The 26,726-nt window shown below is 53.9% G+C and overlaps 1 protein-coding gene across 1 annotated transcript; it reads left to right on the plus strand.

The window, feature by feature from the left end:
- Positions 1-1,933: 1,933 nt before the first annotated feature.
- On the plus strand, positions 1,934-17,846 carry Rtn4rl2 (reticulon 4 receptor like 2). The gene is made up of 3 exons (XM_051166863.1): positions 1,934-1,993; positions 7,891-8,372; positions 17,078-17,846. Exons 1-3 carry the CDS (start codon positions 1,963-1,965, stop codon positions 17,825-17,827), a joined length of 1,263 nt encoding a protein of 420 aa, XP_051022820.1. The 5' UTR covers positions 1,934-1,962; the 3' UTR covers positions 17,828-17,846.
- Positions 17,847-26,726: the final 8,880 nt, after the last annotated feature.

Genomic DNA, 26,726 nt, shown 5'->3' on the forward strand with positions numbered 1-26,726 from the left:
TGTGTGTGGTGACAAAGAAGAGGAGGACACACAAAGAAAGACAGGCAGGGAAGACAGAAGGCATATGCATATTTGGGGAGGAAGGGACAGAATAGAGATGGAGATCATAAAATATGAATAAGAGTTGGGGGAGAAAATTAGAGAAATCGAATGAGTACGAGAGAAGAATGACAGATTATTAAAAGGCGCATGAAATGAATGGGAAGAATATTAGCTTTTATAAAGTGCCAACTGTATGCCATGCGCAGCGTTGGGTACTGGCACAGATAAAGCCAGGTGTCCGGACTAAGGGTTCCTCCACTCCACTCGCGGGAGTGGCCACCCAGTGCTCCCACGCTGTCGCCAGCAGGGTCCGACTGCGTCCAGATGGCCTCGGAACCCGCAGTAAGCACCACCGCAGCAGTCCCCACCCTGCCCGAGCTGCTTGGCAACGGTCCCCAAAGGGGCTCCCCCAAGTATTCTTCACATAGTGGCTCTCAAAATCCGCGCAATCGGTACTTTGGGTTGGTTGGCCAGGGATGGACAAAAGGCGTCCGAAGCCTTTAAAAATAAGGCGCTTAGGTCAGGGGTTGGCTGAGACTGTCAGAGAAGAGGCTAGGAGAGGCCTCTAAGGCCCGCCCCTACGAGGTCCCTATCCGCCCCTCTGTAAAAGGGGGAGAAGTTTCTGTGAGGCTAACAGTCAGCTTCCACTTTTAGGTCCTCTTCTGCCCTCTGGCGAGGGATGAGATACCCCTTTGGGGCATATCACGTAAAACAAACAAACACACACACACACACACACGCGCGCGCGCGCGCGCGCACACACGCCCAAACTTACACCAGTTTGTAAAATCTTTAAGGTACATACGACACACTCCAGCACATATACCCTTCGCCTCCCATCCCAAACTCACGTGCTCAGAATTTCCCACACTGCTCTCGTGTGCCCCACCAGAGCCGAACCCGGCAAACCACACACACACACACACACACACACACACACACACACACACACACACATCCGACAGGAGTAAAGAGCCAGCACTCAGCCACACCTGCCTGAGCATCTGCGCGCGGGCACGCGCCTTACGCTTATCACACAAACTCCTATACACACTGTTATATAGCTGTACAAGCTGTGCTTGGAGTCTGGGAACCAAAGAGAAAGTGAAATCTTGGAGTCTTCTAAGGGGACACAAACGGTCGAGAGGGACAGGACAGGAGGAGGGGCGCTGAGAGGGAAAGTACTCAAAAAACTGCCTATCTTCTGGGAAAGTTGGCAAAAGAAATCCCCACCCCGAACAAGTTTGGGGGGCGGGGTTCTTAATACTACTGTTTGCGCGCGCGCGCGCACACACACATACAGACACACACACACACACACACACACACACACACACACACACACACACACCAGGAAGGGACTTCTTTAAAGGCGAGGCGCTGCGGAGGCAATGGGAACTTGGCATTCCCGATCTCCCCAGGTTGGGAGGGGACCGAGATGGAGTGGGCTAGATGGAGAACTACTCCCGCTTCCTAGTAGCCAACAAAGGGTTAAACCGGCAAGCCGGGAAGCGAGGGAGGAGCCAGTGAGTGCGGGAATGGGGGTGGGGGGGGGAGGGAAGCGCTTCTCCGCTGTCCCCACTCTCCCTCGGCGAGCAGCCGGGATGCACCGACCGACCGACTGACTCCTTGCGGGGCCGAGCTACTGAGCGGGCGCGGACACTGGGTATCCAGGGCCAACCCAGCCCTCTCCATTCAGCTGTGCCCCGCCCCGTCCCGTCGGGGCCGATGGCTCCTTCAGAGGCACGAAGTCCGGGGGGCGCAGGGTAGAGCTCCGTAGCCCCGCCACGTAGCCCGAGGACTACCCGGGTCCTTCAAGAGTCCCGCGGAGTCCCCGCCGTCTGTCCAGCGGGATAAGGGAGAGAGTGGGAGCGCCCCCCCCCCCCCCCCGCCGCCCCCTCTCCCGAGCGTCGAGACAAGATGCTGCCCGGGCTCCGGCGCCTGCTGCAAGGTAGGGACACTGGCCAGCGAGAGGACCCTAGAGAGGGGCGGCCCCTCTCCTTGGGCACGAGGGTGGGGCAGTGAAGGGGGTGGGGTGGGTAGGGAGCAAAAAAACCGCTTAGCGCGGGAGCCGCGCCTCCGCCCCCAGAGCTGCCAGCCGCAGGAGGGCACTGGGCTTGGAGCCTGCGGGAATGTGCGGGGAGCTCGTGACCAAAGGGGGAACGCGGAGGGCAAACTAGGCTGGCTGGGAGGAGGAGAAAGAGGCTCAGGTTCCTCTGTCCCAGCTCCACCTGCTCCGGGGGACGCCGAGGACTCGGGCCGGCTAGGGAAGCGCCGACTCAGCAACTCCTCACGCTCGGTGTGTCTCAGCACTTTCCAGTCACCTGGGAAGACAAGCCATGTGGGAAGGGGGCTGTCTGAGAATGTAGGGGGCCGGAGAACGATTTCCCAATGGCCCTGCCTAGTCGGACAGATGGAGAGGCTAGAAGGAGGCTAGTTCCAAGCACTGAGTGACAGCCAAGGGTGTGGGCTGGAGACTGGGGGCGGGGAGGGTAGGGGTCGGAGGGAGGAGGGGAGTCAAGATGAGAAAAGTGTCTAGGGAGGTAGAGGTGAGAAAGAGGAGGCGGGGGCGGGATAGAGGAGGAATAAAGGTTAGACGACCAAAGAGCTTAGGGGAAACCGGGGTCCAGGGGAAGACCAAGGAAGAGGGAAGAGAAGCGGACCAGTTCAGGAGAGAGAGCTAGAGACTAGGGATAGAGAGCTAGCATGGTGCGGGGGTGGGGGTGGGGGTATAACCGGAAGGGTGAGGACTGGGGCTCTGGGAAATTGGAATGGTGGAAAGAGGATGGGAGGACTAGAAGCCAGCGGAAGCTGGTGATGGAGGATAGATGTAAGGGTCAGGCACAGGAAAATCTGGTTACCAGGGTCGGCGGCAGGGATCCCTACATGGTAGAATGGTTTGAGATGGATTAGAGTGTCAATTGAAGCCAGGGGGAGAGAGAGAGATGGAAGAGAAGCAACGGGGTGCCCAGGAAGGAGACAAAGAGGCTCCTGGTAACACTTGCACGTGGAAAGCCCTCATTCCAAAGCGCCTGCCTGTTCTATGCCTTCTCTCAGGGAGTAGCGGGTGGGGTAGTCCAGCGGCCCTGAGTTCAGGGTCTGGGTCAGCTGTGAAGTCAGGGAAGGGGGTGGGTGGCAGCCTCCTTGGGGCGGGTACCTGGGCTGGCTCAGTGCTGCTGCCGTTTATATCTCCAAGACCCGACGTCGTCGGATCTTGCGGGGCCCCACAGTAGCTGCTTATTTTGGGGTGTTACATTCTGGCAGAGTGAGAAGCTGTTTGCAGCAGCTTTAAACCCTCCAGTCACCTGCACCAGTGCCTCCCAAGGCCCCTGCGTCACTGGTATGCCATCGCCCCCACGCCACTCCCAAGGCCCCCACCTCCTCAGCCTCTGCCCCCTCAGCATCTGCCGGGCAGGCCCCTGGCTCTTCCCTGAGGCAGCGTTTGAGGTATGGTGATGGTGTTTGTATTGGGACTCTGCACCCTCCTAGAGCCAGAGGTCTGCCTACCCGTTTCCTGGGTCATCTCTGCCCCATTATGGTACACCCTGGCTCCTGCGTTGGACCCTGTCCCCACTCCTTCCTCCTCAGTTTCTTATCCCCAGGGGCCTCTGGTCTGCCGCTTGGCACAAGCTGAGAACTTCATGTCAGATCCTGGGTACTCCAAGGTCTGGCAGCCCTTGGGCTTTGACCATGATCCTTTGGTGAATGGATCCTTTTGGCTCTGGGTGCCTTAACCTTCCGGTGATCAATGTCATGTTGTGGCCTCTCTCCAGTCCCTCCTGCAGTCAGATCTGGGTATGCCTTTGGTCACTCACTCACTGGTAACCTCTTCTTGACTCTCAGTTGTGCTGTGCTCTAGAGCAACCTGAGCCTAGAGCCCCTGGAGCAGAAATCTATGGAGAGAGCCTAGGTCGCTTCCCCACCTTGACACTGAACAGCCAAACGGCTAGTATTGTGATCATCCCAAGCCTGAACATGGGGCAACGCACCCCTTTACCTCTAGGCCAGCACCTCATATCCAGGGGATGTGATGGGGGAAGGGGCTCTGAAGGAAAGAGCAGAGTGTGTGTCTTCTGACCACAGCCCAGCACCTGACCTTTCTGCTCTGTATCCCATATTACACTGGACCACATGGTGAAGTCTCCTGCCCTTCCTAGAGAGGCTGAGACCTTTGTGCTGTTGATCTCACCAGGGCCTATGACAGGTTGGGTCCTGTGGATAAAGAAGGCAGCATGCATACATAGAGTCCTGGGCATGCAGTAGGCACTCCGTAGCAGATTGATTCCTTCTTCTCTGGTCCCACACACCATGCCTCTTGGGGGGCTTACCTGCTGACTTTAGAGGGATGAGTCCAGAGGGTGAGGGAGGCCTGCAGAAAAAAAAAAAATGCTTCCTCTGCCGTCACTGCAGGGGAAGGAAGAAACCAAGGATTGTAAGAAGGCCAGACAAGGGGGTTCTACCAACCATAAGCCCTCTTTTTCCTGCTCTCTGGACCTCAGTGATTTCCTGTCTCATAGGTGTTTGTTCTAGATGTGCCTGAGGAGGTCCAGTCCACTTCTGATACACTGTGCCTGCCCGGGACATGCACAGGGGAACCTAGAGTATAGCTATGGTCCTCAGGGGAGGGCTGTGAAGAGATGTGAAAAGCAGGGCTTGGGGGGAGGGGATCTGGGAGGAAGTAGGGGGGTAGGGTAAAGGAGAGGGGAGGGAGGAAAAGGTGTTCTCCCAGCCCCCTACCTTGCCTCTGCCTGGAGTGCCCACTCCAACCCAGCCTGGGGGCAAAGAAGCCCAGAGCCCCCCATCTCCCCCTCCCCCTCGCCTCCTGTGAGAGCCGCAACCTGAATTATGGATGAAGCTCCTTGGGTTACAGCTGCTTTGCACGGCAGCAGCGAGGGCCAGAAATGGCATCAGAGTCACTGTTACGCAGCAGCAGCTGCCGTGGAGCCCCCACCACTACCATCACATCACCGGGGTCCCTCCTCAAAGGGCCTGCAGGGAATACCACTGAGACCGAGGGAAGTGAATGCTGAGAGAAAGGCATGGACTACAGGGCCAGGGAGGCAGTGGGGCCAAAGAAGAGAGACACATGGGAAAAGTGGAGCCAAACAGGGAGTTTGAGCAAAAAGGATGGAGGGGAACCTTGTCAGCCGCTGATGAGCTTGACCTCGGCTTAGAACCTGGGGCCAAGGGAGTAGCCCCTCCTGAACCTGTGGCTTTCTGGGTTTGTCCCCCTCCCTGCTTTGTCTCCTCAGATAGCAGTCAGTCAGCCATGAAAGCTGGAGGAAGAGCCTCCCTCGGAATGGGGGGTTGGGGGGGTGGATTGGCAGCCTTGCAGCTCACACTCTGGTGAGCTTGTGGATGGGGGTGGGATTAAGGGATCAGAAAAGGATTTGGCTCCTTTGGTGTAAAGTCCTTGGTGAGGCAGAGCTCAGAGAGTGACTGACAGGAAGAGTGCCCTACTGCACACCAGGCCAGGCTTTTTCTGGCCCTTGTCCCGTACCACTTTAGTGTGTGACCTTGGGTAAGTTACTTGCCTTCTCTGAGATCCAGTTGTCATTTCCATAGGACTTACGTGACTCTGACATCTCCAGTTCTAAACCCCAGCCCTCCGTGCTCAGGGACCCCACCCAGGGTCCCGCACTGAACTTCCATACCGGCTCCTTCCTGGTTAAGATCAGGGGTGACAGACGTGCTCCCAACCCCCACGTGGTTCTGAAAAACTCAGGAGGAGAAAAGTAATCGTGAACCGCCGCACGGGGGAGGGGTGAGAAGGACCGAGAAACGCGGAGGTGGTGTGAACGAATGGAACAGCCGCGCTGTGTCACTGAATATTACATCACACCCAGCCTACACACGCACGGGGCCCCGGCACTCACACACACGGAGGACCGCCAGCACACGCTCGCTCACTCAAACGCCAGGAGGGGCCATCGACACACACAAGTAGGCTGGGTTGGCCTTGGGAAGTGGCTGAATGGGAAGAGCTGGGGAGCACCCTGGCAGGGGGCACCGGGAACGCAGTCAGGCCGCGTCAGGCCGCGCAGAAGCTCCCCAGGAAGAGATACAAGGACGCATGTCTACCGGGCTGCATGGCACCTTCAATAGTGCATACTCGACTCACGCTGCCCCCTCAACCCCAGATCACAGGCACACCTTCATACACACAGACACCTCAGAGACATCACACTCAAATCTCAGCTCTCAGCCTTAGGAGTTCTGGCACTCAAAGCTACCCACCTCTCAGATGCCTGCCGCCTGAGCCACTGGGACCCCCTCACCCCAAACCAGGCTGTCCTATGTCTGATTTCTGAAGCCAAAGGAATGGCTGGCTGCTGGCCTTGCGGGTGCAGGCTCACCTCTCCCAAGGCAAAGCTTCTCAGGAAAGTGTCAGAGGCTTCATGGAAACTCTGCTTCCCAGAACAAAGGCCAAGCCGGTTATAACTGGAACCTCTATCTGTAGCCCTGAGGGTTAGGGGCTTCTTGTTCCTTGGTGGGGCAGAGAACACAGGCACCGTTCATTTTTATCCCCTGTACCCGCTTTCCTGTCTGCATGGCGAGAACAGCCTATACCCACGCTCTATGAGTTACTTTGGGGGGGCGGGGGGAGTAACGAAGACTTTGAAGGAGACAGGAGACATTGAATGTGCAGAGGCAGAGTTGGTTCTGCAGCCCCTCCCCCCTCTAACCACTTCCTAGCCGGGACAGGCTATGGTTCTTCCAGAGCTTGCAAGGAGACAGGGGGAGGAGGGTGTGGGTCACCAGGACACCCACGGGCCTTCTAGTCACAAAGGGCCTCAAGTTAGTGTCTGGCTTTCTCGAGTGGGTTGGTGTTGCTCCCAGGGGACATTTGGCAATGTCTGGAGACATTTTGATTGTCATAACTGGGGGCAGGGTGCTGCTGGCATCTGGCGGATAGAAGAGAGTGCTGAAGTTTATCACTCTAAAAAGGGTTGTCCCAAAGAACCCTCAGCCCCGCTTCAGAGCAGAGGGAAGGAAACCCGGACCCTTACTTAGTCTTTTGACCCTAACTCCAAACAAGGTCAAACACACAGCAGCGAAAACAGGCAGGAATAAACGGACACCTGGTCCCTCAAACAACCTAGGACACATAGTGCTGTCTGTAAGCCCTCCTGGTGTTTGAGGCTGCAGGCCCACTTGTCCCCAGGCAAACCTGAGAGGCTTTCTGGGGATCCTGACAGAGGGAAGAGGCCAAGCCAGCTCCACATTTATCTGTTCCACTGAGGGCTAGAGGACAAAGGACAGGGTTGGATGAAGGAGGGGGCCCCTCACTCTCCCATACAGTGAGGAACACAGACATCTGTTCCTGACAAACCCTAGCTTAAAAAAAAAAAAAAAAAAAAAGTTTGAAGCCTCTCTCTGTACCTCTCTAACTTCCATTTGCCTCTCTGCCTGTCCATCTGACCCTCTCTGCTCGTCTCCTGACTTGCCTCCCCAGTATGTCTCCCTCTGCCTTGTACAACCCCAGTCTTGTAGCTGTCGACGGGTGAGCCCATGGGGTGAGCCCATGGGGTGCTCGCTTCACATGCACAAGGCCTTGGGTTCGATCTCCATAGACTGTGCGTGGAGACCACCCACCACTGTTACCTCGGTCCTCGGAAGGTGAAGACGGGAGGATCAGGAGTGCAGGGCCATCCCTGGCTAAACATTAAGTTTGTGGGTGACAGAAGACCCTGTCTCAAAAAGGAATGGGGTGGGGCGGGGTGGTTGTGTACCTCGAAGGAGTTTTAGGGTGATGCCATGGGAGGGAGCCCAGCCTCCTGAGCCTGAGAAGCCACATGGAGACCCCTGCCTGCCCACCCGGTGAGCCTCACTCTGCTCTCCCGACAGGTCCTGCCTCAGCCTGCCTCCTGCTGACTCTCCTGGCCCTCCCTCCCGCGGCTCCCAGCTGCCCTATGCTCTGCACCTGTTACTCATCCCCGCCCACCGTGAGCTGCCAGGCCAACAACTTCTCTTCGGTGCCGCTGTCTCTGCCACCTGGTACGCAGCGCCTCTTCTTGCAGAACAACCTAATCCGCTCGCTGAGGCCAGGCACCTTTGGGCCCAACCTGCTCACCCTGTGGCTCTTCTCCAACAACCTCTCCACCATCTACCCTGGCACCTTCCGGCATCTGCAGGCCCTAGAGGAACTAGACCTCGGTGACAATCGGCACCTGCGCTCCCTGGAGCCCGACACCTTCCAGGGCCTGGAGCGGCTGCAGTCACTACATCTGTACCGCTGTCAGCTCAGCAGCCTGCCTGGCAACATTTTTCGAGGCCTGGTCAGCCTACAGTACCTCTACCTCCAGGAGAACAGCCTGCTCCACCTACAGGTGAGCCAGCCGCCTCCCCTAGGCCTCGCCCACCTCCCCTCTACACCTAAGTATCCCTCCTGCCACCTTCCCTGACTCAGTATCTCCATCTACCTGTTTCTTTGTCTTCTTTCTCCGTGTCTGTCCACCCAGAACAGTAATCCTGCTTGCCTCTCCCTGTGTGTGTCTCTCCAACCCCTACTACCTCTGCCTGTCCGTCTCCTGACTTGCCTCCCCCGTGTGTATGCCTCCCTCTGCCTCTTCTGTCTGTCTCCCTTCATGAACCCACTCAGCACACTCTGCAATGTCTGTTTATCTCTCCTTTCTCCAAGAGCCTCCGCCCAAAGGCCTTTGCGTGATCTTTTCCCATCTGCCCCCGCCCTCCCACTTCTCACGCAAGCTGGACAAAGGGTGGAGTCAGTGCTGGGGAGGGGGTTGTCTCACAGAAGTCACACTGTTCCCTGATCAGTGGGTAAGAGCATAAGAGAAAACTGTTACTCTTTCTAGATCCTGCCCCTTGGACCTGTTGTCTCAGGTGTAAAACTCTGTTACATGGCTGGGGGCAAAAAAGATGCTCTGGAGGAAAAAAAAAGAGGCAGGAATAAGAATAATTGTTATTTATTGTTATTGCTATTGATCTAATTATTATTTATTATTGTTGTTATGCCTGACAGTTAAACCCTCACATCTCATTTCCCCAGGAAGCAGAAACAGACCCTCCTAACAAATACCTAGGACCACACTTTCCCTAGTAGCAGAAGCTCTGGCTAGAAGCGGGCACGCCCCACCTGAGCTCAGAAGACACACCCCTACTTCCCAACCAGGGCTTGGTCATCAGTCTGTGGCTTGGAAAATCAGTCCCACCTGATGCTCCTCATCATAGCAATAGTGATGGTAATTTATCAATGTGTTGAGCATCCATATGCTATGTTCTAAATACAGCAGCCTTGGAAACAGTATTCAAATGGAGAGATGGGCAGGAAAATGCATAGTGACTGGGATAATGTGTCTCATTATAGTTGAATAACGGCGATCAACTTAAGAGGCACATAGCAAGTAGACATTGTGTTGGACACTGGGCAAAGCACTTCACAGACATCAACACACTTACAACCGTGTGGCAGCTTTCAAACATGGGCCCCAGTTTTCCTATCTGTGAAATGGGAGCAATATGAGCATCCATTGCTCAGGAGTTTTATAAACACTAAATCCATGAATAATTTGTAGTGCACTTAGACTAGTGCTTGGCATATATAAGAGCTATATAAATGCTTGTTAAAATGCCATGGTTTTTTTTTTTTTTTTTTAATGAGCTTTATTTAACACTGGTCTCAGTGAAGTGCCCCAGCTTGAACTTCATCTTAGAGATCTGGGTCAACTCTGAGGATTATTCTGAGGCCATGGATAGGATCCAAGACACACCTCCTTTTTCTCTTCTTCCTAAATTTGCCGGGAACCACATGGCTACAGAGTGCACTCAGCCACTTCATCTCATGCCTACAGGCCTTGGTAGGCAGAGGTTTCACCACAGAGTGCACAGTGAGGGAGTGCACAGTGGGCATCCTGTGGATTTGTGGGACATAAGTCCCTGAAGCCATTGTCCTTATGATTGGGGTCTTACTGGGCTAGCCACCAAGCTAAACCTCAAAGTGCCTGTCAGCAGTGACAGACATGGCCAGAAGGGACACAGAATGGGAGAGTGAGTGTGCAACTACACAGCCCAGGGGAGCTGGCTCGTGACCTGCCTAGTATGACCATACTTTAGAGGAACAGTGCCGCCAAAGTACAGTTTTTCCTAGTTGTGTTTGCTTAGTTTTGTTTTGTTTTGTTTTTTTGTCGTTGTTGTTTCTGTTTGTTTTGGTTTGGTTGATTGGTTTTCATTTTATGATAAGGTTTCGTATATTCCAGGCTGGCTATGAACTTACTATGTAACCAAGGATGATGGGGACCTTCTTTCTTTCTCTTGAAATTTACTTACGCTGATGTGGATGGGTTGTTTGCCTACATGTACATCTGTGCACCACATGTGCGCAGCACTTGAAGGGGGCCTGAAGAGAAAGGCAGCTTCCTGGAGCTGTAGCTACAGACGGTTGTGAGCTGCCACGTGGATGCTGGGAACTGAACCTGGGTCCTTTGGAAGAGCAGCCCGTGTTCTGAGCCATCTCCCCAGCTCTGACCTTGAACGGCTTAACCCTCCTGCCTCTGATTCCTGAGTGCTGGAATTACAAATATGTACGTGCATGTCTGGTTTACAGCGTTGAGGGTGGAACTGTGGTCTTTGTGTACGCTAGGCAAGAGGTCTACCAACTGAGCCATATATCTCCAGGGCTGTGGGTTCGTTTTTTAAAAACACCTCTCAGCCTCTGTGCGACTTTGGACAAACTGTTCTTTCCATTCTCGTGTCCACAACCTTAGGTTGGCACCTCAGTGATGCTTATCTATCGAGAATGTTCATAAGTAATAAGATGAAATGTTTTCAGCACGTGCCGCACTCCAAGACGCAGGCACCGTAATTATCACAGGCTGAGTCCCCTGACCTGAAGTGCTGGGAATCAGATGTGCTTGTTGCAGACTTTGGAAAATCTGTGTACAGATAATGAGTTATCCAGAAGACAGGACCTAAGTCCAAGCATGTAGCTCACCCACGTCTCCTGTACATCCAGCCTCATAGCCTAAAAGCGACTTCATACAAACGTCATAATTCTGCGCATGAAACAAAGTTTCATGGTGGGGAATTCCCCACTAGTGGCGACATGTTGTTTTGCTGCTCTGAAAGTTTTTGGATTTTAGAAGATTTGGGGTTTCATATTTTCTGATGCAGGATGCTTGGCCTTTGGGTTTTTTTGTTTTGTTTTGTTTTGTTTTTTATGCTTGTAGGGGGTAATAGGTGCGCACGTGTGTGCACTGGCATGCGTGTAGAAGTTGAAGGAGAATTCAGGGCAGTGGGTTCTCTAATTCCATCACGCGGGTTCCAACTATCGAACCCAGGTTGTGGGGCTTGGTGTCAGACACCTTTACAGGCTGAGCCAACTTGCTGGTCTTGACTCTGTTCTAATTACTCCTCCTAAGATCCGGACTTCTTTATCAGTATCTAGAAGCAACTCATTATCTGGCTTTAGGGAGGGCGGCTCCCCTCTCAGAGCCTCCATCTCCTCTTCCTAGTGGGAAGCCATAAAAATGATGCCTTCCACAAAGACAGGCTTCGAGATGCAAGTTAGTACATAGCTCAGAGTTTAATAAATTACTCTTGACCCTCAGGCCACAAGCAGCAATCCATGACTGGGGTCAGCTAAGGCCCCAGCCTAATGAACCTGCAGGTGGTCCCTGGGGTCTTTTGAACTGGAGACCATTTTGTTTTCTGAACCATCTTATCTGTGTAGTGCCGGGCATCAAGGGAAGGGAGCTCCTTCACACCCGGCCCTTTATGGAGAAGAAAAGAGGCAGTCTCTGTCTGTGAAGTGCCTGGTGGAACAAGGCGAGGTGCCGCCACAAGCAGGTGAGGAAACATGTGGCTCAGTGAGATCTTCAGGGAGCAGGTGTGACTGAGGCTGGAGGCCAGCCTGCCCCAGGAGGGCTCTGAGGGAAGCCGCTTGACAGGATGTGGCCGGGCGGTGGCGTGTGCACATGGAAATGGTGGAGGCTCCCATGGCAGGTCTGCTGAGGGCTAGGCACTGTGCCAGGCCGGTTCATTCACCAGCAGTCTCCTCGCTGAGCACCTACTGCATGCCAGGCAGCGTGCAGGGTGCCAGGGATTCCAGGGTGAATAAAAACAGTATCCCTGCTCCGTTGGAGCCCGTTGGAGGGTGGCCAGATGGTAAAGCTGCTTCTCTCCTTCAGTTACTGCGGTGGCTTACTTAAGTGTTTGCAGGCAGGATTTGTGCTCAGGCAGAGTCCTAATCTAAGCCCTCCCCTAACTTGCTGTGCCCTCACAGTCCCATCTATGAAAGACAACGGACTGCTGCTCTGGGTAGCAGGTGCTATGAGGACTAAAGGAGATGCTAACTTGGAAAGGACACAGAGTGGGTGGGAGTGGATGGCGGCAGTGAATTCACCAACCTTAGAGTTGCCAACATAGAATCCTTTTTTTTTTTTTTTTTTTTTTTTTTTTTTTTTTTGTAGTAGGGGAGGGTTTCTCTATGTAGCATTGGCTGTCCTAGACTCTCTTTGTAGACCAGGCTGGCCTCGAACTCACAGAGATCGACATGCCTCAGCCTTCTGAGTGCTGGGATTAAGGGCACGCGGCACTACCAACCGGCTGAGTTGCCAGAGTAGAATGGGCAGAGGTCGGCTAGGCTCTGCAGCAGCACAGGTGTTGAGTGTCTTGTCTCCGGAATTCATGCCCATGTTAGTTGTTGGGCTTTCAACAGGTGGCTCTGGTTCTCTGATCCCTACTCTCTCTAGTCTCCAAATAGAGATAACCATGGCATCTGCCTCATAGTGTTGATGATTAAGATACTATCAGGATCTGTGCCACACAGGGTTTGTTTGGCATTCAGAGAGAACTTGGCAGATCACCTGCTGACGCCAATGACTGTGACACCTGCCATGGATGGGCAAGCACCGTGGGGTGCGGGGTGCGGGAGGGGGTGCCTAGTGCAGAGCACACACACAGAACAGTTTTGCTGAAGGAGTGAGATGGACTCCCGGGTTCACTGACTCAAGATTAGCAAGTGCTTAGGGAACTTGACGATCAGCTGCTCCAAGTCACTTATGGCGCAGATTAAACACACACACACACTGAGGCACAGGCAGGAGCCTGGAGCTGCCCAAGGTCACACAGCCTGAATGGTTGATAAGATCAGCACCAAGGCCAGGTGCTGGGAGGCTGGAGGGAATACAAGATTAAGAAAAGGATGCTTGAGCTGGCTTGGTGGCATGCAAGCCTGTAATCCCAGCACTACTCAGGGAGGCAGAGGCAAGAGGATCTCTGTGAGTTTCTAGGCCAGTCTGATCTACAAAGCAAGTCCAGGACAGCCAAGGCTACACAGAGAACCCCTGTCTCGAGAAAAGAGGGAATGAAAGAAAGAAAGGGAGGGGGAGGGAGAGAGAGAAGGAAAGGACAGGATACTCTCAGGCAAGGTTGGGCAGTGCAAAGATGCTGCACTTAAGATTCCAAATGGATGCAGAAAGCTGTGAACCGGCCAGGCAGGAGGCAAGGGAGATGTGGTTTTTGAAATGGAAGAGGATGACTCCTAGCAGATGTTCCTAGCCCAGAGGGAGGGGGCGTGATGGGGGAGGGCAGGGGCTGTGAAAGTCAAGAGCTCATTAATGCACAGAGAACAAATTAATGGTACAGAGAGGGAGGACTGGATCTGAGAGCCCAGGGAAGTGGCTACAGCTTGGGTGGGGGAGGGGGAGGGACCCCCAAAGCTGAGGAACAAGACTGGTTTAGCCAAGAAACACAGAGGAGGGGAGATTGGAATACAAAATTGGGCTGTGGTTGAAAATATCTGGGTTCCCTGGAGCATCTGAAACCTCTGCCTTCTGTTCCAGAATGCAAAGTCTCCAAAGTAGTGCTTAACCCACTAGCCACCCTGCTGTGTCCCCACGTTGATCTCTGGCCGTACTTCTCTGAGTTTGACCTCCTATTGCTGACACTCAACGAAGAGAAACCCCCAGGAAAGGGTTAAGCAGGAGGACTCAGGCTACACACTCTGGCAGGACAGGAAAGGAGGAACTAGAGGGACACACAGCAAGGCTGTGGCTGCTGGGGTGAGCAGGCCAGTTGGGGGCCTGAACAAGCATTGGGGGCAGGGGTGGGTGGGTAGTGGCATCAAAGGGTGGAGAACACTGTGCTGGTATCAGAGGTAGCAAGAAGGTTGGGGAGGACCAGTCTCAATGTGGCCCAAGAGGAGGGTTCTTGGCAGACTCCTGTTCCTGTAGCAGAGAGGACAGAAGGCATACAGGAGGAGGCACGGACAATGTGGGGGACACAGGAAGGTGGAGGCTGTGGATACGGGCTGGACCTCAGCATACGCTCCCTCCTGAGACCTTCAACCAGGTGTCCAGGTAGCATGAGGGAGGGGTCACACCCCCCCGGAGTGCTGGGTTGTGGGAAAAGAATTAGAGCTGGGGAGCCAGCCCGAGGTGAGCTGGCCTGAGCAGAGAGGATGTGTGAATCCTATTAAACCAGTTCTCCTGGGACCTACTGGCCACACAATTTTGAGAGGACCTCAAGGGGGTGAGAGGAGTGGGGCTCTGGCTCTTTCTATAGCAAATCCTTCATGTCTGATGCAAAAGGTCACTTTTGATGGGTAGATATTTTTATGACTAAAAATATAATATGTAAGGCAATAAGATAGTAAAATACAAGGTACCCAATGCCAGATATTAAATGATACAAGGCTTATTAAGTGAGCGTGGGGGAGAAAAGGAAAGGGGAGGGGCACCTCAGAGGGAGACAGAGACAGAGAGAGAGGAAGAGAGGAAGAAACAAGGTAGGTCTGTCCTTTTATACAGCCCTGGGCAGGGCCACGCCCCCATGGCAGGTAGGCAATGACATCACAGGTAGGCAGACCGAAGCAGAATCCTAACAGATACTAAGCAATGGCTCCCAAATCACACTGTGCCTGGGTCAGGGGCCAAGGAGTAATCCAATTCAGGTCCTTGAAGACGGATAGGCAAGCACTCTGCCACTGAGCTACAGCCCCACAGCAGCTGGCCACCAAGAGTTCCCCAGTAGGCTGGTTAAAATGCAGAGTCCATCCCCCGACCCCCACCCCATGGTCAGACCTTTACTTCTAAGCCATAATCTCAAGGTCCTCCCAACACTGTAAGAGGGACAATGAACAGCACATCAGGGACTTCAGCCGACACTGGTCCCCTGAGCAGAACTTCCAGTGGATGGGATGGGATTCTAAAGGAGCCCCTGCTGTCATGACAACTGTGGATCATGGATGGTTGGCTACACCTGTTATCAGCTGTGGTACCCACCACAGCATCCTGACATCTAACCTTCCTTCAGTCTGTCAGAGAACTCTTCCATTTCATACTAAGGGAACAGAGCCTCTGCGGGTTAAACAACTTGTGCAGCAGCTAGGAAAAGGAAAAGCTGTGGTTCACGTCAGTGCTTTTAATTCCTGAGCCTGTGGGCTTCTTCCCTGGACCGAAACTACAGGCAAGAACTGCCCCCAGCACTCCACTGGCCACTACAGGCAAGAACTGCCCCCAGCACGCCACGAGCCTTATGTGAACTCTCTTCCTTGGTCCTCAGAGCAGAGCCAAGAGCTAAGAACACTCATTTCCACTTTACAGAGGAGAAAACACGCTTAGGCTTGGCCAAGTTAATGAACATGGCTAATTCACATGATGTCTGCCCATGTGAGAAATCCAGGCATTTTAATACATGCTGCTCCATTTAATTGCCAAATTTTACAGGGAAAGAAACTGAGACCCAGAAAGATGAAATGACTTCCCCAGATATCCCAGTCAGTCCCTGACAGACTCACCATTTGACTCTCAAACGTCATGGTCTTCAGGCAACCTCACCCCCCTCACCTGGGAAGGCACACTTCTTCTCAGGCTAGCTCCCTATCTGCCAGATGCCAAGCACTGGGAAGTTACTGGGATTTGCTTTAAGTTTAAGAATCAGGCCAGTGAGATGACATCGCACCTGTGTGATGGTTAGTATTGTCTGCAGGACCTAGGTTCACCTAGGAGGACTGGCAAGATGGTTCATCAGAAAGGTGCTTATCACCAAGCCTGGTGGCCTGAGTTCTCATACGATCGAAAGAGAGGATCCATTCCCACAAGTTACACACAGTCATTCACACACACACCGGTGGGTGGGTAGGGGCTATGCTAAATAAATAAATAGATAGATAAAAAGTAAAATTTAAAGCTCACTGACATGCTGGGTGTGGAGGCACATGGCTTTAATCCTAGCACTTAGGAAGCAGAGGCAGGCGGGTCTCTGTGAGTTCCAGGCCAGCCTGGCCTACAAAGTAAGTCCAGGACAGGCAAAGGCTACACAGAGAAGCCCTGTCTTGGGAAAAAAAAAAAAAAAAAAAAAAAATATATATATATATATATATATATATATATATATATATATACACACACACACAAACACACACATACACACACACACACACACACACACACACACACACACACACACACACACACACACACACACACACACACACACACACACACCTCGGCTAGACAGCAAGTCCAAAACCAGCCTGGGCAGCTCTCAAAATTAAATGTAAAACGGGCCCTAAATTCAGCGGTAGAATTCTTGCCTGGCATTGTTGTGCTGGGTTCAGCCCCTCTGGCTCTGGGGAAAGTGGCCCACTGACCTCAATTGTGTAGCTTTTTCCATAGAAAATAAGTCAGAAGATGTGGGGAGGAGTGAGGGGCGGGGAGGGGGGCGCGGTGTGTGTGCGCGCGCGCATCAAGTTCAGGACTCAGACTCAGTTGATAAGGTGCTCTCTAGCCTGTTTGAAACCCTAGGCTTAATCCAACTCAGATCCAAATAAAACTGTTTTGATAGCACAAGCCTAAAATCTCAGAAATCAAGGTGGAGGCGGGAGATTAGAGGATACGTAAACTCCTATCTCAAAAAATAGGTCCACCCTGCCATTATGCCTTCGTTACCCTCCCCCAGGTCCTGGAGTGGAGTCCGTCCGCGCCCCCTCCCCCCTCCCACCCAACCCCCCCACCACCCTCCGGCCACCCGACCCTATCTTAGGCCACTTTCTTCTGTTTCCATCCCCACTCAGGATGACTTGTTCGCGGACCTGGCCAACCTGAGCCACCTCTTCCTCCACGGCAACCGCCTGCGGCTGCTCACGGAGCACGTGTTCCGCGGCCTGGGCAGCCTGGACCGGCTGCTGCTGCACGGGAACCGGCTGCAGGGCGTGCACCGCGCGGCCTTCCGCGGCCTCAGCCGCCTCACCATCCTCTACCTGTTCAACAACAGCCTGGCCTCGCTGCCGGGGGAGGCGCTGGCCGACCTGCCGGCGCTGGAGTTCCTGCGGCTCAACGCTAACCCCTGGGCGTGCGACTGCCGCGCTCGGCCGCTCTGGGCCTGGTTCCAGCGCGCACGGGTGTCCAGCTCCGACGTAACCTGCGCCACCCCGCCGGAGCGCCAGGGCCGGGACCTGCGCGCGCTGCGCGAGGCCGACTTCCAGTCGTGCCCGCCGCCCACGCCCACGCGGCCGGGCAGCCGCGCGCGCGGCAATAGCTCTTCCAACCACCTGTACGGCGTGGCCGAGGCAGGCGCGCCCCCGGCAGACCCGTCCACCCTCTACCGGGACCTGCCCGCCGAGGACTCGCGGGGACGCCAAGGCGGGGACGCGCCCACCGAGGACGACTACTGGGGGGGCTACGGAGGCGAGGACCAGCGGGGCGAACAGACGTGTCCCGGGGCGGCGTGTCAGGCGCCCGCAGACTCACGTGGCCCTGTGCTCTCAGCCGGGCTGTGTACCCCTCTGCTCTGCCTCTTGATCCTGGCGCCCCATCACCTCTGACTGCGGTGCTCACACGGAAGCGGCCACGGCCTTCGCCCTGACTCCCCTTCTCTGCCCCACGGAGCCCAACCTCCATCCTCGTCGCCCCTCGTTTGCAGACCCGGCCTGGCGCCTTCCCTAGTACTCCTCGCTCCTTTTCTTCCCCGGGTACCACGCTGTCTCATTTGCCTTCTGGGCTGCTCTGACTTGTGTGTGGCAACCCCTAAGATGATGTATAAGGTGGCCCATCCCCGTTCGCCCCGAGTCTAGCCATTAACCCTTCTTCCCCCATCCCAAGGCTGGGGCGGGGCACCCCAGGCAGCCTTTGCTCCTCTTTCCAGGACTAGGAGGGGCTTTTGTCTGCAGAGCACCTTCCACCAGCAGAGCCTTTGAAAGCTCCCTCCGGGAGCCTCCCGTCCTCCTCCCGGACCTTGGGAGGGATGCCTCACCAGGCTGCTCCTGGAGCCTGCTTAACCTGATCCCTTCAGCCTCCTGACACAGGAGGAATACTTCTCCTAAGTCTACCCAGGACACTTTTTAGGGTGCCTGGAGAGAGTTTCCTCTCCACCATGGCCCCTGTGTGGTGAAGATCAAAAGAAGTTGTTTGGGGGAAATTTTATTAAAAAATTCTATTATTTTATCTCCTGTAAGACTTTTCCCGCCCCCTCAAGACTTCAAAAGCAGCCCAGTAGTGATGGTGCATGCCTTTATGCCTTTAATCCCAGCACTTAGGAGGCAGAGGCAGGTGGATCTCTGTGAGTTCGAGGCCAGCCTGGTCTACAAAGTGAGTTCCAGGACACCCAGGGCTGTTATACAGAGAAATCCCTGTCTGGAAAAAGAAGCCTCAAAAGCTGTAGGGTCTAGATCTGTGTTTAAGGGTTGGAGGACTAGAGATGGAGGGGCCCTCTCAGAATTTCCTGGTGCACGGCCTTGAGGGTAGCTTCACCTCACCTGGGCCTCAAGGTCACTGTGGCCCTCCTGAGGCCTCTGTTTCTTGCTTGAGTCACCTGGATGTTAAGGATGTGTGCTGATGGCACCAATTTGCCCTGGAGAAGCAGCTACTCCGGCCCTGAAGTGTTTGGTGGCCGAGCAACCAGCCTGGCCAAGTGGCCTCCAGGGAAGAAATGCATCGCCTACCTTCCCCTGCAAGGAGGAGTAACGTAGATAAACATGGGCACAACCTGCCTAAACACGGCTTTGAGCCTATCTGGGAAAGGCACGCCTTCCTGGTGGAACACAGTGACACCACAATTGTTGGAAAGAGCAGAAACTAAGACTAGATTTCAGCCGTGTTTGCAATTCTTTGTTGAACGCTCCTTGTGAGGTACTTAGCATACACAGCTATGCTTAGTATCCTGCAGCCATCCACTCTTTCTCCCTTTGCTCCGGTGAGGTAGACGCCTTTACAGGTGGACCCAGCCAAGGAAGCAGTTCTCTGAGCAGATTAGAAGAAATTAAGAGGTTAAGGTGATCAGGGAAAAGGATTTCAAGTGGCTAGAACCTCCCTCTCTTGGGCAAGAAAAGAGAGGCCGGGGCAGGCCTAGCTTGGGCTCAAAACTCATCAGATGGAAGAGATCCAGGACCAGAATTGAGGATGTAGCCTGGGAGGTGAGACTGGCAAAGACAGGAGGGGGCTGAGTGCTAGGGTTTCAGGACTCAGATGCTCCTGGGATTCTAGAAACACCACCACCACCACCACCACCTCCACCAGTGATGTGCAGGGATAGTCAGAAGAGGGAGGCGTAGACACAGCAAGGAGTCAGCATCCACATCCTGTAGCGGAAAGACTTTAGATAGAAATGTGAAATGGGGGAGGGGCCAGTGAGAGCAGAGGTCAGAACTGGTGAGCTCTGAGCTGAGGTCTTATGAGGGCCCAGTGTCAGGCTGGCTCTGAGGAGGTTCATGAGTGGGAGCGGGGAGGGGATGAGGTTGCGGGGGGGGGGGGGGGGGGCGGGGAGATGCAAGCTAGCAAAGTGCTGTGTTGGAGGAGGGGCTTCTGGTCCAGGGCGGGGGGGGGGGGAGTATGCTGGTAAATCCGAGGCAGGCTGTCCAGGTCACAGAATTATCGTTGTGAAATATTCATGGGCCTTCGGTCCAGATGCTATTTCAGAACAAGGAGAGCAAGAGGACTGTGTGAGAGCCTCAGGAAGAAGCCTAGAGCAGTGCTGCACCCCTGCTGGCCCCCACGGCACCACCACCAGTCCAGACAGACCAAGGGACGCCTGTCACGTGCACGCCCACACTCTCCCTCATACACGCGCACACACACACACACACAATGGAGCTTTGTGGCACGTGTAAGCACACCAGCCACCCACGGGTCCCACAAACAGGCGGATGCACCCCAGATATGGACAGGATACGCTCACCCGGGACCCCCACCCGCTCACCTGGGACCCCCACCCCCAGCAAGCTCACAAGCTCAGAAGCCCAGCTTCTCCAAACAATCCAGGTTGACAGCCGTGAGCCATATTACCTCAAAATAGAAGAGACGGGCAAAGCCATGTATACCAAACCTCCCAACACCCATGGCCTGATAAGGACACTGAGGCCAGAGGGTCCAGGAATGGACCTGACCCTGACTCCCCTAACTCCTGAAGGAAACAAAATCCATTCATTTCTCACACTCCATGAGCATGTCCCCGTTCTGCACGCTTCGGTTGTTGTTGGTTTTTTTTTTTTTTTTTTTTTTTTCTTTAGACACCCAATGCAGTTGGCGGTAGCTCCTCCTTTCTCTAATCTCCTGTGTCTCTTCAGTTCCCAAGTCCCCCTCCTGGCCTCTGTCCATGTCTTTCTATCCCTACCACCTCCCCGCCGAAGCTCCTCATTACCTCATGCCTAGGATATAAACGAAAATGGAAGTCATCTCTACTCTGCTTTCCAGCAGTTTCCCACCCACCCCCCAGCCCCCTCCAACCCAGTCTATCCTCAGTGACCAGATTCAAGGTAAAAACATCTTATCCAGGAATCCCAGGGGTTTCTTCATCAAGAAGCAACTACTTCCTCAAGCCTCCACCCTCACCCTCGCTGGCCAGCAGCCAGCCCTCTCTCTAAAGCTTGAATGCCTGTGTCCACCTGGCCACCTGGTTTGGTACGCTAGAAACCCCAGAGATCCACTTTGAATGCTCCCTAAAGCCCTTTTCATCTCTCCCAAAACAAAGAGACTCCTCCCTGCTCTCCTCAGATCACGGACTCCAGAGCCCTTCCTCAAAGCCAACACTGCACCTCCCCGCCCACAAGCCAGGGCTCTCTACTGCCCTTCATAGCATAGAGAAGATGAAGCAGCCCAGAGGCTGCCCCCTACTGGCCATCGTGGGAAGCACAGACAGGCTTTGTCATCACAAAACTGCAGAGTGAGCATGCAATCGCCCAGGGAGAGGACTAGAAGGACGCCAGATGACAAGCTTTATAAGCCCTTAAGCTTCTCAGGTGCTTACACCCAGAGTGGGGGTGAGGGTGTTTTCAGCTCGGTTTTCTGAGCAGCTGGCTCCCTGCTTTAGATCTGTAATCTGTTCGAGAGCTCTTCTATAAAACATGTCGAGTGGGCTTCCAGGACCCTGTAGAAGGGACAGTTGGCCACAAAAGCAGGCCTAGTCCAGGTGGCAGGCCCAAGGTCCGGCTGGGGCCAGGTTTCTCTATGAATTTTTAATGCTTCCAGCCAAACCTGTCAGATGTCCTGAAACCTGAGTATCCATCTCTTCCATCTGTACCAGATGTCCTTGTCCGTCCCACTGCTCCTGGGGAGTGGGCCAGGGAGAAGGCCCCGGGGACAGCTATGCTCGCGGAAAGTGCTTGGTTTGGGGGAGTACAAGGTTCTTACACTTCCTGGCTTTGTGACCTCGGCAGATTACTTCTCCTGATATCCCTTTTTGGTGATATTGTTGGTTTGGGCATCTGGAAGTGGGGGGTGGTGGGTGGCGGGGCAGAGTCCCCGACATAACGGAGTGGCAGTGGGGACAAGCACCCAACAGGCCATGGGGAAGGAGAAATGGCCTATGTATTTGTGGGTACCATCTTCCTCTAAGGCCTGCCCCTTCTCTTGCTTTCTCCTACCCCTAGGAGTAGCTCTGTTGCTTTGTTTTGAGAGTGGGACTCTAGCTGGTTTTGGTATTCCTTGTCACCTCCAAGTAACCCGAGCCTCAAAAATCCTCCCAAGAACTACAGATGAGAAGAGAGACAGAGGTTAAGAAGTGGGCAAGGCTGGCTGAGCAAAAAAGTAAACAATTGAAAAGCTGAGGAGTGGAGACGGGAACTGCTGAGGTGGGGCAGCACCCAGCCCAGAGAAGAGCCAGGTCCAGATTCACTCTTCCTGTTTGTTTTCATTTTTTTGAGACAAGGTTTCTCTGTGTAGCCTTGGATGTCCCGGGCTTGCTTTGTAGACCAGGCTAGCTCAGAACTCGCAGAGATCTGCCTGCCTCTGTCTCCCCAAGTGCTGGCTTTTTTTTTTTAAGTCTTTCAAGACAAGGTCTCTCTGTGTAGCCTTGACTATCCTGGACTCGATTTGTAGACCAGGCTGGCCTCGAACTCACAGCGATCCGCCTGCCTCTGCCTCCCAAGTGCTGGGATTAAAGGCGTGCGCCACCACACCCTGCTCTTCCCCCCTCTGTCCCTACCCCTTTCTTTCCTCTCCTCTTCTCTATGTCAAATATCATCACACCAGAACGAGACAGCCACAGTGTTCAGGGGGAGGGGCTGTGTGAGGAAGTGGGTCCCTATTTTTCCAGTCCATTCAGCTCCTGCACGGAGGTTCTAAAAATAAGGGCCTGTCTATCTGAATAAGTGGGAAGCCGAGTGCTGAGCCCCTCCACGGCTGCTGAATCAGATAGCTGGGGGTCCAGGAACATGCACTGTATCAAGTGGGGGATTCCAGACAGAATTGTCTTCTTGAGGGTGGGGGAGGGGAGGAAGAAAAGGGAGCGGGCAGGACAGAGCAAAAGAAAGTTAGTTAATGGTCCTCCGCCAAACAAACACACTGTGAATGAGAATTCTGTGTAGAGGACAGTGGATACGAATAAAAGATGGAGGAGGCCAGCCGGAATGACAGTGCTTGCCTGTAATCACAGCACCAGAGTAGCCGGGGCAAGAAGACAGTCATAAATTTGAGGCCGGCCTGGGCTAAATGGGGAATTCCAGGCTAACTTGAGCTACAAAGTGAGGTCCTGTGTAATATGATAAGTGGAGAGAGAGGGACCCAAGGCATATGGGGGTGGGACATAGCCAAGATGAGACTGAGAAGCAACCGGAAGCCAGCATACACATGCAGAGTGTGCCCACCCACCCTTCTTCCTTTAGGGTCACCTGAGACTCTGCATTGCTGGACCCAAGATTTAGAGAACCCTCACTAGCTTTCTGGATAGAGGGCCAGAGAGCAAGCAAGACCAGTGGGCTTCTATAGGATGCGTCACGGGGTCCGCATGTGTCACCGCCTTAGCCAGGGCCCTCAGCGCCGGCGGAAGCCCTGCTGTGTCCTGGATCCTTCTGACTTGTTCTCTCCGGACTTCCCCAGCCTCCAGTCCCAGCTTATCTGCATAAAGTTCCAATTAACACGTTTTCCCAGAGCTGTTTGCGATCCCTGAACTCCCTCGCAACCCAGAGCCCTCTTTCTGCCGCCCCCTGGTCCCCTCGGATCGCAACCCCATTAAACCCTGAGCCCCAGGCAGTTCCCGGTGGCCTCTAGCCTGTCCCTTGGTTGGAGCCAGCGAACCAGGGACGTGCCCCTAGGCGGCCGACTGCTCAAAGGGCGGGCCAGAGGCCAGTGCTCCTCTGAAAAATGACAGGCGCCCACCCGCCCCTCTTTCTGGGAAGAGATGAGGCGGGGGACTTCTCCCGGGAGACTCGGGGCGTCGAAATTCCTCGTTCCTCATCCTCCGGCCCCCGCACCCCTCCTCCCGGCAAGGCACCCTCTCCCCTCCCCAGCCATCTGTTCCTCTAGGCAGCGCCGAGACAAACACGGCTCTAGCTTGCTTCCGCCCCTACCCAGCCCCCTCCCCAAACTCCCATCCCCGGGAGTGGGAGAATGATGACACCCCTCTCCTAGAAGGTCCACATGCCGGCCTCTATTTCTCCTTAGCCCCTGGGCGCTGCGGGGCAGGATAGCTGAGGAAGCCACGCTCAAAGGAGTCCGTGGGGCTGGAGAAAGGATGCTTCAAAGCTAGGGGATCCGGGAAGACGCGGAGGAGACCTCGGGAAAGGGCAGAACAGCAAGAGGTAGAAAAACCGAGGCCCAGGTGCCGGCAGCGTGTATTTGAGCGCAGTGGTCTGGGGTTCCCTTCCTGGATTGCCACCCCTCGACTTGGCCACGCGCAAATACGCAGCGCCACCTGCTGGGCACACTGAGGACCGCGCGCGGGCACACACACTGGGCTTCCAGAACCTGCCTTTTTCAGAGACAGGCTGGTGGGATGCCAGACAGGCCTCTTGATGGCTTGAGGTCGGTAAAATTAGAGTCCTGGGCAGAGAGAGGAGGAAGACCCCGGCAGGGCCTTTGGGAGCTAGCCAGCCTTGCTGACAGGATTTCTCCCACTCTGAGATTTTTTTCTTGTGCACAAAAGGCCACATGGAGAGTCAGGAGTCTGCTTGAAGCAACCATCTGCTGTGTGACTTTTCTCCAGACCTCTCTGCAGTTTTGTCATTTGAAGACGGGCGGGTCATTCTTCTTTATTTATTCCTCAAGAGAACTCAGAACAAGTAGAGGAAGCACAGCTTATTTGGAATGCCAGCTTCCAGCCCTAGCGTTCGGGGGCCCTTCATGCGGTAGGAGCTAAAAGAATGGATCAGGACTCTAGGGAGGTCACTCCAAAGTCAGAGATAGTGGTGCTCATCTGTCAACTCAGCACTTGGGAAGCTGAGGCAGGAGGATTGCGGGTTGGAAGCCAGGCCCAGATACGATATGCAATGGATTCCCATTTAGCCTAAACTAACATGTGATACCCTCAAACACGCTAACAAGTCACCCAGCCCTGACAACTAGAATCCCCGACTGCCAATGGGGAAGGCTTTTGTAGCCACGTTGCTCCTTGCCTCTGGGTACCACTTGGCTTTTGCCTTAACCTTTCTAGGTGTTTTCCTAAAACTACAAAGCAGTATACTACTAACCTTTCCAACTCTAGCTGGGGTAAAATGACCGACAGATCCCTAGCAGGCACCTGTGGCCCTGCCTATCTATGACTAAGGCTTTATGTCACAGGGCGTGGACTAGTGAGGGGCTGGGATAAACAAGGCCACATCTTCCTGGAATGTCTCTCACCACTCAAGATGGCGTTTTCTTTAAATGTGAATAAACTTAAAGCCTCATTTTAATGTTTAAAGTAAATGTAAATATAGTATAACAGAATTTGCCTGATGTTTTAAGATAAAATAGGAGGCAACAAATAGGTGTTGCCTTCATCAGACCCGGGGGCCATGCCTTGGTGGCAAGAAAGTTGGAGTCATTTTGAACATTTCTCCTCTCTCCCTCTCCCCCGGCCCCCATGTGTGTGTGTCCCTCTGAAGCTCAGGCTGGCCTGGAATTTACTATGTAGTCCAGGCTAGGCTCAAACTCCTGGCAATCTTTCCACCACAGCTGGGGTCCTCCACACCTGCCTCTTAAGTATGTCTTTCTTAAGCATTTGGCCCTGATTTCTTGTGTGAAGAAAGTGTAGCTTCCAAGATGTAACACACACACACACACACACACACACACACACACACACACACACACCACCACCACCACCACCACCACCACCACCAAGCCCTGGAAAGTGGAGAAACAGAAACTGAACTCCCTTTAGAACACTAATGGCTCAGTGTTTTGACTGAGAACAGCCCCCTAGGTTCATACACTTAAATACTTGGTCCCCAGCTGGTAACTATCTGGGAAGGATTAGGAGGTGTAGCCTTGTTGGAGGAGGTGTGTCACTGGAGGGGGAGCGTTGAGCTTTCAAAAGTCTAGCTTTCTCTTTGATTGTTGTCTCAAAATGTGAGCTCTAAGCTGGGCGTGGTGGCACACACCTTTAAACCCAGCACTCAGAAGGCAGAGCAGGCAGGTCTCATGAGTTCCAGGCCAGCCTGATTTATAAAGCAAGTCCAGGACAGCCAGGACTACACAGAGAAATCCTGTCTTGAAAAACCAAAACACACACACACACACACACACACACACACACACACACACACATACACACACACCCGCGCGCACGCGCAGTGGGGTTTGTTTTGTTTTTTGGAGACAGAGTTTCTCTGTGTAGCCCTGGCTGTCCTGGAACTCACTCTGTAGACCAGGCTGTCCTCAATCTCAGAGATATGCTTGGTTTTGCCTCCCAAGTGATGAGATTAAAGGAATACGCCACCACTACCCAGCTAAATATATTTTTAAAAAATTTTTTTATTTGATGTTTTGTTTGCATTCATGTCTGTGTCAGGGTGTTGGATCCCCTGGAACTGGAGTTATGGACAGTTGTGAGCTGCCATGTGGGCACTGGAAGTTGAACCCAGGCCCTTGAAAGAGCAGGCAGTGCTCTTAACCACTGAGCCATCTCTCCAGCTCCCTCACCCAGAAAGCCAGGGTGAGGCAGAGGAATGGAGTTGTGGAAAGACAGCCACCCACTCCTTCCAGTTACGGACGCAGACTTTCAATTCCCTTTTTATTTCCTCTAAGACCTGTAAGAAACAGCACCAGGGAGGGAACCCGCCCTCCAGCCCCACACCCCATCATGGATACAGCCAGCACCTCAGCCCCTCTTCTTCAGGAAAGGTTGTTATGTGCCTGTGCATAACATGTTTGTGCGCACACTTAGCAGCTGGAATCTTAGGATAATCAGCTCACCGACCCCATAATCTTCAGAAGGCAGCTCCACAGAGGCTTCTAGGACGAGGGTGGAGAAAGAGCAGACCCATACTCCGCGTTCCTCCAGTCCAAGAAGATGGCCCAGTATTCTCTTCT

The sequence above is a fragment of the Acomys russatus genome, chromosome 24, assembly GCF_903995435.1.
Source record: "Acomys russatus chromosome 24, mAcoRus1.1, whole genome shotgun sequence".
Taxonomy (NCBI): Eukaryota; Metazoa; Chordata; class Mammalia; order Rodentia; family Muridae; genus Acomys; species Acomys russatus.